The sequence below is a fragment of the Ostrinia nubilalis genome, chromosome 18, assembly GCF_963855985.1.
Source record: "Ostrinia nubilalis chromosome 18, ilOstNubi1.1, whole genome shotgun sequence".
NCBI classification, from domain to species: Eukaryota; Metazoa; Arthropoda; class Insecta; order Lepidoptera; family Crambidae; genus Ostrinia; species Ostrinia nubilalis.
Genome location: NC_087105.1, coordinates 11,124,249 through 11,142,229, shown reverse-complemented (window position 1 = coordinate 11,142,229; position 17,981 = coordinate 11,124,249). Strand labels below are relative to the sequence as shown.

The window sequence follows — 17,981 nt, the reverse complement described above, 5'->3', positions numbered from 1 at the left end:
CTTCTTCTTCTTCCTCGGTCCCTCACTGATGAGGATCGCGACCACAGATAGTGTTCCTCCACAGACTGCGGTCATAAGCTGTGTGGACCGCACGATGCAAACTCCCGCCCACCGTCTTCCTCACCGCGTCCGACCATCTCGTCGGTGCCCTGCCCCGAGCGAGTGTAGGTATATCATAGTTGCGACAAACAAAGGTGCTACAAACGTTGTGGCGACAGTACGCTAAGCGCGTCCCCCTTCATACTGTATGATACTTAGGTTACACAAAAAGTATCTTTATCTTCGAACGCAACCAGATTTGAGACTGGTGGCCATAGTAAATGTTGTTTGTCTTGGTAAGACCTTTCAAATGACACTACAAACATAACTATTGGAGCCGGGTACCATTCTGCAAAAAAGTATGAATATCTTCGTACACAACCAGATCTGAGGCTGGTGGTCATAGTAAAAGTTGTTCATCTTGGTAAGACCTTTCAAACGATACTAGACTCATATCTATTGGAGCCGGGTACCATTTTGCCCATTGTCCTTTATGCTATTATTAGTAGGTACTCATATTAGGACTACATATTTCATTTATTCTATGAAACATTAGTATTAGGACTATTTAATAAGCAGTGCTGAGTTGTTACTTTTTTTTCAATTATAATGGCTCTATTAGAATACCATCGTTACATAAATCTTAGGTTCTACTCTAGATGACACGTGTTGAGTGGTTGCCATTTTGGTTCAAACAACTAATAAAGTAATACCTATATATTTTTTTGTTTTTATTTCATGCTAAAATTACATAAAAAAATGTAGAAGGTACTTAGCTATACTTATTTTTATTCGTAAAATTCTTGCTCTATCTTTCTTAGGTAATCTGTCCTGAGTATCTGATCTAGTCTCCGTTATATTAAGGACTTATATTACCCACGTTTTGGGTTTCTTGGTAGTAATTAAAGTTTTTGGCTATAAGTAAAAGTTCTATTCTATGCATCGCTACATCGCTGTTTTCTACGCAACAATCCATAAACGATTGAGAGACTCAACGATGCAATTAAATACTTACGTTGTTACAAAGAAGCAAGAAACTTGAAACACGTTCACAATTATTTGGACCTTTGGCCAACAACGGACTCGTTCTGACCACTTAAAACTTCTTCTAACAGGTGAAGTTACACAATAAAGTAGAACCGAGTGTATAGCTGAAGTCAAGCAACTAACTTTCTTCAGAAGCTTTAAGTTGTAGTTATTATTTCTTTGTTCTGCTCTACTTCATACTTTTACTCGGAGTTATTTACAAGATTATTTTCAAAAGAAATCTACGCTGGAGTCGTGTAATCTTATGTTCATTAGAATTATTTAGGTTTAGGTTTATAAGGTAGGTTAATTTTTACCAGAATTAAAAAAAAATATTTCTAAGGAGTTAATACAATAGTAATGGAATAATAATTTATTGTATACTTATTTAATTTAAAGAAGAGAAAAGAGAAAAAAAAAATAATTGTGAGCAATTTTCAGTTAGCTGGGAACATTTGATGATCTGTACTTACTTTTACTACAGTTTATACCTTAGAAGTATGTACACAATCTTTATTATTATCTACTATAATACTTATTACTAACTACTATACAACATAATGTTATATCTTTACATACCATATTGTAAGAAGAACGCAGCGCAGAGCAGCGCCGCCTTCACCGCCATCGCTGCATCACACACGCGACGTCTGTAACAAAAGAAAGAAGTTAAAGTTAATAACTGAAATTAAAAAATGTGTTTTAAGCCTTTAGTTTGACTTACACGTGAGGAAAATCGAGCGAGAAGAAAAAACAAAAGAATAGCAAAATTTGTCGTCGAAAAAGTATGTAGTTTTCTTGCATGCCAGTCAGTGTCGCGTCGTGCGCCTTGTGCGGTCGCAAGTTTTTTATGAAGTATTTTTTATTTTCATAAAAAACTGTGTTCGGCTGTGTCAAGCCTCTTGAAGTCACTGAACCTCTTTTTATCGATGTGTAAACATGTGTGCACACGAACATCAACCTTAAAAGTTTTTACAACCATTCAAGCCATTCATGATTTAACTTGAATGGGCTGTGTACGAGAAAATTAACCGCTTGTTGTATGCGTTCCGAGGTTGAATGGAGCTTGCATGAAATTCCCGGGCCCGGCCCAGGGCGTAGGAGGAGCGCATCCAAGTCATACATATTGCATGGATTTCTAGCGCTTTACCGGTGCACACCACATAGATGCGATTTGTGTTTGTATAGTTTGCACGAAGCACGTTAGTCGGGAAATGTTTGTCGCAAAATAGCTCTATTATAGCTACTTATGATGAACAGTGGTTTACCTAGACATCTTTTAATAAAGAATCTACTAGATTACCTACTTGTAAGTATGCTTAAGTATAATATATTTTAGCTGACAGTGACTAAAAATGATAGAGCTAATGCTCTACTACTGAATGCAATGCAATTAGTTGAAATAATTAAGCTGGTGATAATTATATGTGATAATTACTATACTTTTGAGCATGTGTGAGCTAACCCCTTTTGTAAAACACTGCATCATGTGTTTTTCATCGTTAATGCCACGCCACATACATGCGCTATAAGATTTCAATTAGTTTTGTTTTAATGCTTGCATTTAAATGGATCGTTTAAGTTATGAAACTTTAATTTGGGACAAGAACTGAATCACAGTTCCATTGTATTCCTAACACCATATGTCTTGGATCGCTATGGCGAGCATTCTTTTGGTCCCAAACAATGGCTGAATCGATTGTTAATATGTATGCGACTCACGTCCCGCCCTTGTAACTATTTTATTAATGCATTAAGAAACCTGCGTCCAGACGCTATTGTGGCCTTACATTTCATCACCACACTTACTTATAAGTATGAGGTTTCGAAGTACCTACTCGTATAAACCAAAAGAATTTGGCAATGTTGTAGAGACTTTGAAAATAAAAAATGTCATGCACATCTATGCACATGTTTGATTTTATATGACTTCATAACTACTGACTATGTTGGTGAAGTAGACGAAGCTTCAAGGTAAATCTAGAACTACTTTAAATCCTTATGAAAATCTGAAGCAAAACTGGAGCTCAAGTTTAACTAAAAAAGGGAATAGGTTTTCCTTACCATTAAAGGCATATTTTCTTGAATTTCCACGTTTCTCGCATTCCACTCACTTTGTCACAGAGAAAATTTTTTTGGTATTTTGGCCTTTGCGGTTTGCGTTCCACAGCGAAGGGAAAACGTTACGATAGGCATCTGTTTCTTAAAACAAAAGACTGATGTCCTCTGATTCTACGAATCGCCTGTGGCAACTTGTAGTGGTACGAGTAACAATTATTCATTTGAATTGTCAAGTCTCTAACACTGATTGTTATCCGGTACGCTACTGCAGCGTATCTACAGGATAACGTTACATCAAGCTACACTCTTATGAATTTGAAATGGGTGCGATTTTGCAACAGAAATGCATTCTGATCTCTGGCGACTGTACGCACTTTGTTTACTAATATGGTCAGTCGATTGTATTATGTTGAGCTGATTATTGACGAGGACTATGAAATCAGTGCAGATATCTAGTTTTTCGACTAGATAATTATGTAGATGTCTTATGCTGGATTTCTATATTCAATCCTAATCCAAATTGGACGGATTTGGATTGTCAACTGTCAAATTTTAATATGTTTTTGGCCAAAATATCTGCGGTTTTTGATGTTTTTTACATTTTTATATTGTTTATAAGACTTTTAAACAATATTAAAGTGTAAATGCATCGAACATTTTGGAAATATAATCTAAAACTGAATTCAATTTGACAGTTGTAATCCAGATTTGGACAAGGATTGAATATAGGAAACGGGCGTTAGACGACACCTTCTCAATGATCCGTCGACCCTGGAAATAACTGGCAGCAGCTGGATATAAAAAACAGGAGATCGTGCTTAGCTACTTAAGTACAAAGTGCTAATAAAGATATTTCTTTCTTATTTTCTTTGTGGTGTGTTCAGTGGACTGCCACAAAGCTTATGTTACGTATCGTGAAGATTTGATTATGAATTCACAAAACAATACAAACCGACACCAACACCTTCTGTGGGTGGCACTGGCATTCATGGAGGCATCATTTTTCACATCGAGATTCCAAGCGAGTAGCGATGAGCGCGCATGCGTCCTCGCGCCACTTTGCGGTTACTAAACGCGCGGACTTTCCCGCTTCGATGCACTTTTAAAATTGGAAACATAAGTTTTTTTTATGGCTTGCGATGACTCTATTGCTGGCCATTATGGAATTAATTACTTTTTTTTACTTTCATTTTTTCAGATAACTTCGATAAGTCGCGCACTCGTTAGAAAAAAGTTTATAAAAGATTAAAATTATATTTAAATTATGAACTTTTCTGATCAATGGGAATTTGTTTTCTGCAGTCTTCCAAAATGAGTTTATGCTCTTTGCGTTGTTTTTGACAATATTTATCATCTCTGAGGATATTATTTTATGCAAGAGAAAACATAATTCTTAAAAATGAAAGTTTTAAATGGAACCAAACATTTGACGTCAAGGTTTCTGAGTCACAAAACGAAATATTTATGACAACATAATATCTACTATAATCCGTAAGGTATATTCCAAAAAGGATGTACGTTATTCCAGCGAAGCAATTAAAAGCTAAGTGTTACACAAGCGCACTGTAACACTGTCGCAACAATAGTTTACACTTTACAGTTTTGAAACATCACACTCCTGACTCACTCTTTACGTCAGTAGAGTGTTGTGACGTAACGACGTAACGTCAGCATGCTAATTATTGATTACTTTCACCGGTTCAAGATATCTTTGTTTGGCGGACGTTGACCCTGCGCACGCGATGAATTTTAAGGGCTTTACGGAAATATTATGTCACAAAAGAAAGTCTAGCAGGAAACGCTCCTGGAAATCGAAATAAAGCAACATCAGCTATGTTGCTCTATTTTGTTTACAAAGTAGAGGTATAGTTAGAACCATATTTTTTGTAAATAGAACAGAAGTCAAATTAAACTGTCCCTAAACATTATAATCTCCCCCGTCCAACATTTTCTTGGATATTAATGATAGTTTTATATTAAAGCAAAAGTTCATAGATGGTTTTAGGATCGCAAAACAATACCTACTAATAAAAGGCTTAAAAACAGTCTATTGCACCCAATAAGTAGGTACTTTGAAATTTCTTCAATTCTTCCAAATCACTGAGTTAAAGGCGAAACTTAAAATCGCTGAACAATTAAGTGAAATTACAGAGAAAGGGCAAAAGTTAACTAAAGTGTTCGATGTTTCGTTATAAATTGTTGTGAATCTTTTCACTAATGGTGCCTTTAGAACTTTTCAAAAGAGCCCGGTTCAAAAAGATTAGAGTTTACTAATTATTTAAGGAAGTTTCGAAGGGCCCAAACCTCCGTTAATGAATTTGAGAGGCCGATAAAGCATTACAGATATCTTTATTATTTCCATCGTAACAGTGTTTAGGAAGCAACGAAGGAAGCATAGAAATAATTGTTTATTTAGCGACTCAAAGCACTGTGTCAAAAAACTAAAAGTAGAGTAGAAATAAAATCGCTTGTTAATAATTACTTTCTTTTGGAAAATTGGACTCCAAAATTTTAGTTGACAAGGTTAAAAAAAACATGCTCTTAAAACAAGATTAGGTCATCTTATTCCCATTATGTATACCTATTTTAACTCTTACATATTTTCAAGTCTATAATTTGTCGATGGCTGTGCGGTTAATCCTAGGCTCAGATCATAGAAAGGGATGATCTGAGATCCTAGGATATTTTTTATTTTATATTAAATAAAGTTTCTGTGCTGTGAACCGTTTGAAATACGACAAAGTCCGACGTTGTTCCTCGGAAGTTCTCTTTGATCAAGTTGGTCAAAGCCGATCATAGCGAGCTTGGAATAACAATTCATTGGATATTGCTCCCGTTTATTGCTGCTTGCTTTCATAATTATCGCAATAACTCCAAATACAGAATAGGATATAAATAGTAAGTATTACTCGTTATTAACTACCATACATGCAACTTTAACCAAGTTCTATCACTGATGATTATAAATATAATGGGATCAAAGTATATTAACTATTATTTTACGTAGGTAAAGTAATTGAAGTTAACTACTTGATCTGAAATCGTGTGAAGTTCAGGAGCATTTTCAGTGAACATTTCTTAAAAGAAAAGCGGACTTCGTTTCGTAAGTGAACTAAGCAAAATTAAAGAACATCGATGTCGACTGGATCGGCAAGCGGCAGGTCGTAAACGAAGCCAATGAAACCCTAGAATCGGCTAAAACTGAGTATCTCAACTTTTCCAATAACGATCCTCGGCTAAGTACGTTTTAGTGCTAGAAACAGTGTTGTGAGATCGGAGTGAGTGAACTCTGTCTCTGGCACAGTGAAGACACGTGCGGTGGGCATCGAATTTAACTTAGTTATTCAGACGTATGTGTGGTGTGACGTACTCGTATATGCCTTCTAATGCACTGTTTCAACGCTAATCTTGCAAACGATGGGTATTTCATAACTAGAAAATAAGTTCCTAACTTGTCGAACCAACTTATCCTTTACTGGATGAGTTTTGTTGGTGGATCTGTAGATCCTGGCTACACAGTGGGAACAGGTGGGAACGAGACATAGGATTGGGAATTGACTTCCTATGTGCAGTATTGATGGGATCACTGGCAAGGATCACTACTGCGTGACATGATGTAGCGAGAAGACCACAACTAAAATTTGGACAACTGTAATCTACACAGCCTGGTAACATTACTGACATAAATGAAGATCTTAATAAGGAGACCTGGGAGTGAGTGGATACAACTTGAAGAAAATTTCATTATAATAAACTTCCTACTGTATCTATTTCCACTATTTCTATCCAAGTGACGTGTGCGAGCTAGGAGTGCTGTGACGCAAGAGCTCAACCGGCGTGTCGGCTGGTGAAAGGCGTTTGGATGCATGGCATAGGCACACATATTCCACCACCTTATCCCAATAACAATAGGGTTCAAATTTTTACTGAACTTCGGCGTATTTACCACCAAATGTATGCCTATGCAAGTCGAGTGCACTAAACCCGTGTACCAATGGAAACTCATGCGATTCTCACGACACTGACATTGTGAATGGGCCATTTAGTTTTTGATATCTAATGACTGTTCCTGGCCATGACATGGTTTTTAAATGATCATTAACATAATCATTTTGCGTGTTTTTACATTATTCTCGGATATAAACATTTAACATTTAATTCATAAAGTAACAAAACAGATGTAACATTGTTTAATTTCTTAAAAAAAAACTGTTGGCAGTATTAAGCAGTGTAGTGCGATTCCCACCCCCATGACGTTATCTTGGGCCACTGCCCAGGGTCATATTGTGAGAGACACATGGAGGTTTCAGTGACAGGAATTTGGAAAAAAACCTAAATGGGGAACACTATATCGTCGTAATTAAGAATCGTTTTTCTTCAGATATAACACAACCCTAGTGTTGTAGTCCTGTGGAAACCCAAGGCGGTCTTTAAACTACTAAAGCTTAGTTAGTTTTGAAATATTTGTTTTGGGTACCTACCTACAGATATCAGTATTGAAGCAAATGACTTTGCCCTACTTCTGGGTATTGCATGGCAGTCTGGTTCGTAATCATTACTTCGGCACAGCCACATAAATGACGGGATTTATGACGTCATGTTACGACCGTGTAGAAACCGTGCTCGTGAATTTTGGGTCAAATTATGCATTAGCGTGCGTAAAGTTTGCATAACTTGCCTTAATTTGCCAAGTTAAAGTAAGCATGAAAATTCAGTCAGCTAACTAAAAAACATAAAACCAAAAAAATACTCTACTCAAAGGAAAGCACCTATTTCATATAAATAATAATAATAATAAAAATCTTTATTTTTCTCCACAAACTAACTCACACAAAAGTATTACAATAAAAATAGTACATCATGTATATAATAGATTGTGAGAGACTGGTGTCTGAGCTAGGCGAGGAGCCTGTATTACAGAGACCAGTACTCTCATCTCTCGGAGGATCCGTTTGTACATACAATGTTAGAAACACGCAAAAAAGTCTACAAAATTGGAGATAAAAACTTACTCGTTACAAAATATAGCACACTAAGAAATGTTTGAGATCGAGCTTGCGTGAGTGTGTGTGTGGGTGTGTGTGTGTGTGTGTGTGTGTGTGTGTGTGTGTGTGTGTGTGTGTGTGTGTGTGTGTGTTTGTGTGTGTGTGTGGTGAGTGTGTGTGTGTATATGTATAAGTAAATAGGTACCATATTTTATTATCTTTGAATTCATTATGTACGCAAAAAGTGACAATTACTTTTATGGATTGAAACCAGTGAGTGTTTCTGTTTACTCAACTGCACCAGAAGGGTAATGTTTTCTTAAAAATGCAGTATTGTTAATTTTATTTCATTACTAATGAAAGTGGGAATAACGTTGAAATTTAATAAGAAAGCGAGTTTGAAAACAAAAAATATTTTTGACCCACATTTCTGTGAGCAGTAAGCAGAGCTTCTTGGCAAACGATCTAGACGACGTTTTTCACAAAATTTGGCATACACTTAGCCAGATCGTAGGCACAGACAGATTCAAAACAACATTTTGTTCTTTAGCCTAAAGAAAATAGAGTTCAAACTGATTTTAAAAGGTGTTGCAATTGACTCTAAATTGGATTATACTGCCATATAGTAAAATGTTGAGTAGCAGTTTTAATCAACCTAAATTGAAAATTGCTTTATCTTATTTGATAAAATAGTATAATGTAGCGAAAGTAAGTAGGATCATTAGAAAATACCTTTTTAATAGGGAAAACTGTATCCATATACTCGTCGATAGCCGATCATTTAATGTGGAAAAGTTTTTACAACCGATTTCTTGATATACTTACAATTGAATCTAGTAAGAAGATTATAAGGTACCTTAATACTTTTTATTGCAAAAAAAACTAGAGGATAATAAACTATTTTACTAAAGAAACATTGGGACCTATCTATAAAACCTAGTGATTTTGTACAATCAAAGCAAAACTTGTCCCACTAAAGGAAATTGCAAGCTATTTTTATTCCTTCGTAAAAGATATATTTCCGTAACAATGATGCTCTAATGGTAAAGCTAGCAAACGGCTGGAAATGGGCCTTTCCTGTACGCCATTAGTTTTTGCCTGGCCTGTGTGTGGATATCGTATTGTTGTCGCATTATTTAGGTCTTGGTTTACGAACATTTTATGTAGGTAGGGTAATGTAAAACAGCCTAATATTTAAGTGCCAAACGCATTGTATTTAATTTATCCATTACAGAAATCCTAATCATAAAGCAATTAATTATTTTAGCTTAGGTTAGCTATTATTTATTGTCTGAAATTTCATTTTACCTAACCCCTCGGGAAAAAATGTGTTTTGGATTTGTAATTTGTTTTAAATATGTAATAAAGTTCTACACAAAAACAACAATTTATTCAAAACGGAGCAAAATTCATCAACAATGCCTTATTGGTTTAAGCATAAAACATTAGACAAACAGATTTTCTGGTTTATATGATACCATAGTCTCATCATAGGTTTATTGCATCATGTTGGTACATTTGGATCTTAAATAATAATAACTACAGAGTCCCGAAACATATGTTTATGAATAACTGAGCTTTTAAGTCTATTAAGTATTCTAGTTAGTACACTAGTTCATGCACTAAACATTGTACTTAATAAAACACAGTGCGAGAATGCAGTCACGCTCTACACTTGACAAATGTTACACAATTACTTGTATCCTCCATATCACATAGAAATCTCCTTCCCATCGGGGTAGGGTTGCCAGGCGTCCGGCTTTTTACGGTCTTGTCCGGCCAAATATTGTCTTGTCCGGCCTGTTTTTTATTTGGCCTGCTGCGCCAGGCGAAAATCGAGCCACAGAATAATATAAAGCGCACGCATCAGGATGTTATACGATGACAGTACTCACTCGTGAGCTATGACACTAATTGCACCCCCCCCCCCCGTCACATGTCCGGCTTTTAGGGTAAAATGACCGGCCAAATGAAGCACAGAGTCCGGCTTTTGTGTTTTTGGACCTGGCAACCCTACATCGGGGTAATTTAACATAGAAAGCAGTCTCCTGCGGAATACAAACGGTGACAAATGCCAGTGAAATGTGGTGATCAATTTCACTCCCAGACGACCACAGCTACAGTAATTTCACAAATCCATTAGACCTTAAAAGATGGTGATTTAGTTGCCAAATATTTTAGGTCTTGTCACGTCTTAGCGGGGCCATAAATCTAGCCTCAAATATTTACCCATGGGAATACCTTTAAGTTGAGTTGAGAACTTGAGACCCTTTAAAACGACTTTACTCGACTTATGATTATGAATTTGTTCAAGATATACTAGACTGAAAATGGTCTGGCTAGATGATTAAAAATTCAACCAAGCAAGTTTTTCTAAGCTTCATTTGAATCGAGTGGCGAGCATCGTTTTCATAACAGGAGTCTTTGAAACTGTAATTTATTTGGCAATACGAATCGTAGCTTCAGTTTAACTGTAATGTTAACTGCTTAATTCTATAGCGGATTTTCTTTCTAACTTTGAATAGAGGTAGATCAAAAACATTTCTTAAATCTTTCTTTTCACGACTTAAATTCATGTAAATCGATCACCTTTCTACCACGATCTCCTGTCTATTATGGCGAAGCTGATTGTTATTCCTGGCGTATACTAAGTGTAGAAAACACCTAGTAAACTTTTACATTCACGCCGCCATTGTTGATGGACATACGTGCGGCTTAACGCAGTCGCCAAATTATGTGTCGTGACGTGAAACCTGATATGGATTTTAGTGAGTTGAAATTATATAAAGAAGTATTTATTAATGCGACAGCACACAAATATAAATAGGTAGCAACAAAACACAACAGTAGCATAAAGGTTCAGTCAAACCAACGCGATTAGTTGGCGTGCAGCGATGGCGATCAATGCATTTACCTGCTGAAAGGCTGAACCTTAAGAAAACAAGAAGAAATCTTTGAACAATGCCAACCTTGCCAACAAAATAAATGCCCATTGCAATAGGATAAAACTCAGCCCATGCTGAATTGCTGACTGCAGCATAATATGTCATGAACCACGGTGACGAAGGCCACGACGATGGTTTTAATGAATAAGATTTAAAGCACTACTTATCTGTGAAAATGTAAAAAATCTGCCTTTGAATTTATATGGTTGAGGATCCTTGCCTGCTGAGAAATATATCTCTTCTGTTAAATTCGTTCCTTAATTAAAGCCGTTGTTTGTAGTACATCCGTAAATGTGTGAGAATAGATAGTACCATTGAAGATTTCATTGATTAAAGTCAAAATAGAAATTTTGCCCGACATTTGGAGTATTAAGTCATTACTGCCGTTCAACGCGTGATGATGATACAGAGTTTGACTCTATTTCTCAGAACTGACTCTAAAATAATTGAGCATAATGATTTTAATTTCGTACACTGATTGTCCCACTTTCTCATTCACCCCGAGCTGTACAAGTGGATCTTTAGGCTTAAATCGCTTTGTGTCTCGTATTACTCACTTATTATACGTCTATTCATTGAACAACACTTTCTACGATGTAGCCGACTTTCAATCGTGGTGCGTATTCTAATAGGCGTGAAATGAAAAAAAATGGCGCTCATTGCAACTTCTTCGATCATAAACTGTTAGCTCGTGTTAAGTAGGCTAACGTTAATAACTGTAATGCTTGCAACATACGAGTATGATAGCAAGGCACGTCATTTAAAAAGTGGACGGCTTAATCGTTCTACCGATGAATTCCGTTTCTTACAAGTGTTTCCAGGCATATGATTGCCCCAAAATAGTTCAATAATGTTAAAACTTAAAAGGTTTTATACATACTCGTAAGTGCTATAATTTTGTGTTCTTAAATTATAATACAATGTGTCTTTCATGATTCATGAAATGATCATGAGATTGTAATACCTATTTATCTAAAGACAACAAAAAAACGAGTCTACCAAATCAAAAGATGGCTTAAAGCGGTGACATTTTCAGTTTTGTAGAAGCAAAAGTTGAGTAAATATATTGAACTAAAGAAATAGCAATGAAGATCAACAATTTAGCTAAAGACGAAGATAATAATCCATACGTTCTGAATTGATTATTCAAGTTCTATCGCTAGAACTAACTAAGCCGTGCCATTTGCCTTGAGGTGGATTCATATGCAATTCAAGGAAGCCCAAGTTTGATGTGTAGAGCAACATTTGCATATTCATTAAACGTGGAAATTGCCCCAGTAGTACTATTAAAACGTACAAGTCGTACCTAGCTGTTCTGTCGTAGATGTTTCTAGAACAATTTGAAACTCAATTTGAGTATTAAAAGCAGTAAGTAGACTGATAAATCGATGAGTCGTTTGAACAGTCGTGTAGAGATTTAGATTTAGTATTCAGAGGTTTATTTGGTTTAAGAAGATTATAAACTAAGTGAAAGAGATTACCGAATAAGATTAATATTATTACAAACTAAATACCTAGATTGTAGACTGTTTACAAAGTAGGTAAGCCTTAACATTCGTGTGATTCATAAATGGTCTCTCCAATCTCCATTTTCTCTGTCACGCGAAAAAACTCCTTTGTTACAAAACCACATTGTCACGATTTACGTCGCCCGACCAAAGTAAAAATCAACGTGTAACTGACCTTTGCAAAGAAAGTAAAAGTCAACACAACGAGTGGGCCTTATCTTGGCATGCAAATTGGAGCTATGACAAATCATTGTTGGTGTAATTGGATTCTTTAAAAGTAATCACGCGAATTGAATCGTTAAATAATGCCACATAAAAGTTAGCTTATCGTTTGTTTACAATAGGAATTGAATTGGGCTAGTTAGAGATAGCTATTGTTGTGTTAAACTATATTTAGCGTTGAATTTATTTAAATGAGATTGAGAAGCTTAGTAAGTTGACTTTTACTTTTAAGAATTTTAGAAACGCGATCTACTTACTCGAGAACTTGCAACATACCTTTGTCTGTATTCACAGATCAAAAAACTATTTATTTTATTTATTGTATTGTAGAGATATCTTGAACTGTATCGAGCCAATAATGTTGTAATTCCTGTAATCGCTTGTATTGTGTAAGACTACAATATAAACTTGATGGATTTCCGAGAAATAATAATGGGATTTATGCGTTATCTAGTCATCATGTTTCAGACTAATTATTTGGATACTGGATTTAGCTCAAAGCTTAAATATTTAATTGCAATTCAAAGTATTTTGAAATTCCAAGTGTGTTGTCTAATTTCACTTTCTGAAGGATCCTAATATTTTCACTCAACACTTTACTACAATTGCATCATTTGTTGTAGTTGTTATATTGATGTTTGCTTTCATTCGTGATGCAACCTAATTGAAACTAAACGCGCTCGTAAACAAACCGTGACATAATCCGTAGTACAACAATAATTAGAGGCGATTAGCATCGGCCACTGTAATTACCGGCAAATAGTTATGCTGGCGGGTGCTTGACCTTATTAAAGTACTACATCGTTTGTTATATTCGTTATGGTGTCAGATTTTAAGGCTTTTGGAGTGATTTGATCCGATTTCAGGGTCAGAGTCATCATTGTTACCTAAGAGTAGGCGCACACCGTTGATTTTTCGTCGGCCGATAGTTTAGTCGGGCAGTTGATCAGTATCATGTATGGGAGTGCGCACACTACGAGCTACCCCGATTCGATTTGGCCGATTCTTCATACAATTTAAAATCGGGCACAACTATCGGCCAACTAAAAATCAACGGTGTGCGCTTACTCTAAAGATGCTACTCTGAAACTTGTTCGTTTGATGAGCTGAAGCGTTATCAGATAAATTTATGGACCTATTAGGTAAATTTGGTATCCTACTGTTGTTACTATGAAAGTTATATTATATGAAGACCAAAGTAATGTACAAAGTTAAAAAAAATTGCAGGCATAAAAAAGATATTCATGCATTAAGGTCATATTTATCACAAATCCGATGAAAGGTCTGTAAGAATCTGTGACTGAAAGAACATAACCTGGATTTAAGATTTAAGAAGAGGAAGATCGAACGTCCTTAGTGCATGGACATTGGCTGCAATTATGCAATGACTGCAATTATGCAATGACTGCTCTAGTTCCTGTACAGGCAGTATACAAGTAACTAGGGTTATCTGAATTTAAATCATTACAGCTCAGCAGTCACGGCGTTGATTTCGTAGAGATATTACGGAATTCTATCTTGAAATTTCTTCACATGGGTATTTCATAAAACCGCACGCTATGTGGCAAAAACAAGAATGCGTCGTCTCATATACAGGGTGTCCCGTAATGTAACGTCAAGCCGGAACTGGGTGTTGAGGCAAGTTGTGCTGGTTATCAGAAAAATATAAAAAAAAATCTATGTGGCATATTTTAAAAATAATAGGCGTTTAAAAAAAATCAAAAAATTCTACTCCAGGTGACGGTCCTTTTACTCGTGTTGCCACAAATCTTCACTTTTTCCAAAATTTTTTTTTGTTATGTAACCCTTAATAATGCTTCTCTAAATTGTTATCAAAATTACGAAACCAGCTGCTCCAACTTGGATGAAAAAAATACATTATTCCCAAAAAAAATATCAAAATAAAAATTTTTCCCAGTTTAAACTGACTATACTGAAAAAAAAATGTACTACGCGAGTGTGGCAAGTGACGTCATAATTTGGCGCATTTAGTAAGGATTCCAAAATGGTATAACACTTTGTAAAATCTTGCTGTAATTGTCGACAATTTTTGTTTATTGGAAATAATCCCGTTTTTAACTTTATCTACCTTGGTTAAAAATATTATTCTAATGTGCCCAAAATTCAAGTTTCTGGCTTAAGTGAGGTGGAGAAGCCATTTTAAAAGGTATGAGCGGGACGGAGAGGGCCATCTTACCAAGCAGGGATGTTATGGATATCCGTAACCGTAACCGAAACTATCGGATATCCGAAATAAAAAAATGTCCATAACCGTAACCGAAACTGATTCAAAAGTTACGGATAGTTTCGGATAAAGGCCAAACTGCAAAACTCTATGAAATCTGCAGTATACACGCCCCAGCTGCAATGCCGCGCTGCCGATTTCATAGTTTTGCAGTTTGCGGTTGCAGGTTGCGGTCTGCGACCCGTCTTGGAATAGTACCTTAAATCTTAATATTTGTTACCAACTTGTCTGGCATTCGCTGGCACCATCTAATATGCCAGCCTGTTTTACCTTTATCATACATAGGTGTCGTCTTAGTTGGTACATAAAGTAGCTATGTGGGTCACGCTCACGCAGCATCTTGCTATTTGAATTATACCTACATTTTTGAAATTCTAATAATTCCGTAACCGAAATTATCCGAGACTTTCGGATAATCTGAAATGATTTCATATCCGTGACCGTAACCGAAACCGGTATAATATTATTCTAATATCCGTAACCGTATCCATAACCGAAACTTCATATCCTTATTATCCCTGTTACCAAGTACAAGTGCAGGCAGAGCAGGTAGTAAAGGCGCGCGCGCACGGGTGACTTTTGTCACAGTATGTCAACTACTAATTACTGTCATGGTGACAAAAGTTTCTGTGACTGACTGTACGGTAGTCAGTCACAGAAACTTGAATTTTGGGCACATTAGAATAATAATTTTTAACCAAGGTAGATAAAGTTAAAAACGGGACTATTTCCAAAAAAACAAAAATTGTCGACAATTACAGCAAAAATTTACCAAGTGTTATACCATTTTGGAATCCTTACTAAATGCGCCAAATTATGACGTCACTTGCCACACTCGCGTAGTACAATTTTTTTTCAGTACAGTCAGTTTAAACTAGGCAAAATGTTTATTTTGAAAAATTTTTTGGGAATAATGTATTTTTTTCATCCAAGCTGGAGCAGCTGGTTTTGTAATTTTGATAACAATTTAGAGAAGCATTATTCAGGGTTACATAACAAAAAAAAAATTTGGAAAAAGTGAAGATTTGTGGCAACACGAGCAAAAGGACCGTCACCTGGAGTAGAATTTTTAGATTTTTTTTAAATGCCTATTATTTTTAAAATATGCCACATAGATTTTTTTTTATATTTTTCTGATAACCAGCACAACTTGCCTCAACACCCAGTTCCGGCTTGACGTTACATTACGGGACACCCTGTATAACAGTATTACAGAGTTTCTCAACTATTTGCCGCATGTTCCATAATGATTAAATTCCGTGTCTACCGACAAGGAAGGAAAATTCGAGATTTCCCATAACCACCATTAAGAAAAACTCAGTAGAACCGTCGCTTCTTTATTGGAATAATATTGGAAAACCGTAGTCTATGTTAAACCATAAAACTTGTGACAATTTCACTACTCAAATTTATGAAAATATGAATTAAAGTGCTTATTTTTCTATATTATTTCATGAAGCGAAAAAATACAAAATGATTGTTGACAAAAATATACCCAGTTTCAAGAAGAACATAAATAAAATACGTTATACTTTGAATTTTCTAGGTTTAAAGCTCAAATATACGAGTAACTTCTAAAGTAAATGAGAGAAGCAGAATAATTGAAAATGAGAAAATTCATGAAACGTGCGGATTAAAATGGATTGCGTGACAGCTTAAGGCTTGGTATTTCTGCTAAAGTAGGTATTTCGCGCTGTCAAAATCTGCGCGCGCAATACTTCGCCGAAGACAGCGCGCCAAAGAGCTCTCGCGGCTACACAGTATAGAAATACGCAGTTTAGAAATACGCAGTTGGTTAGGTTAGGTTGACTTCCTTCCGTTCAAGCGTCATACTCACAGCACTTTCTAATACAAATCATATCCAAGTGATACAAATTAAAACAACTTTCAAAATTTTTGGGAATATATTTTAGAATCGAATAAATATAGAATATAACTGCCAAAGTAAACACGGTTCAAAGAGGCGTGGCGTCACCCGACCTTCCGGAAGTTCCGCGCCGGCTAAAAGAATTTCAAGATTACGTCACCCGACCTATCGGTAGATCCTCGGGAGCTTGAGCGATTGGAAAAACATTTTATGATCAGTTACTCGTAGTAGCGATTATTTAGAGCTTGGATAATAAATTATAGTTGTTGCAATTCACAAAGCTTTGCATGTGGTTAATTACATTAATCAGTACACGCATCAATTTTGTTCAGTCTTTTTGTTTATTAATAAATAAAAATATCATACTAAAATTGCATACATATTTGTTTGTATTGGTCTGGGTGTTTTCTTTCCATAATTTATGTATAACGTATGTACGGGGCTCTGTATCGAAAATCACTATGAGCAATGAGCATCACACACGGTTACCTGGAGTGCATTACCGCAGCAAAAAGCTTGCCATCTTAAATGAACGGTATAATATCGAGGTTTCGTCAGTACAGTTGCGAACAAAGGTGTTTGTGTAGTGTAGTTGAGTTGAGATGTCAGATTATTGAAATAATAAAACGAACATTTTATTTTTTAAATATATTTTAAAAATAATTTACATTACCGATAACAAAATGAGAGGATGACATTGCAAGGTGGTGCCAGTCCAGTCTTAAATCCGTTGATATATGCTGCATCTGCCATGTTTTTGGCTAAAAGATTCTTCTATCTTGCAGTTTAGACTTTTATTACAAACCTCAGACAGTATTTTTGGAAAACTTTTACGCATGGTGGAGGAAGGGACGCTCTAGAGACTCAAGTCTAGAAGGAGTCACATGAACTCCAAGTTTTAAATCCGTTGGCATCTGCTGCATCTGCCATCTTTTTGGCTAGAAGATTCTTCTATCTTGCAGCTTAGACCTTTAGCTACAGACCTTAGACAGTATTTTTGAAACATTCTTACGCATGGTGGAGGAAGCGACGCTCTAGAGACTCTAGTCTACAAGGAGTCATATGAACTCCAGTTTTAAATCC

The 17,981-nt window shown here is 35.9% G+C and overlaps 1 protein-coding gene across 1 annotated transcript in view; it reads right to left on the bottom strand.

Annotated features, from left to right (window-relative positions):
* Positions 1–17,981, bottom strand: part of LOC135080813 (uncharacterized) — a 64,341-nt gene that overhangs the window by 1,002 nt on the left and 45,358 nt on the right. Inside the window, exon 3 of the mRNA XM_063975536.1 lies at positions 1,645–1,715. Within this exon, the coding sequence (XP_063831606.1) occupies positions 1,645–1,715 (71 nt within the window). The remainder of the gene's footprint in view (positions 1–1,644; positions 1,716–17,981) is intronic.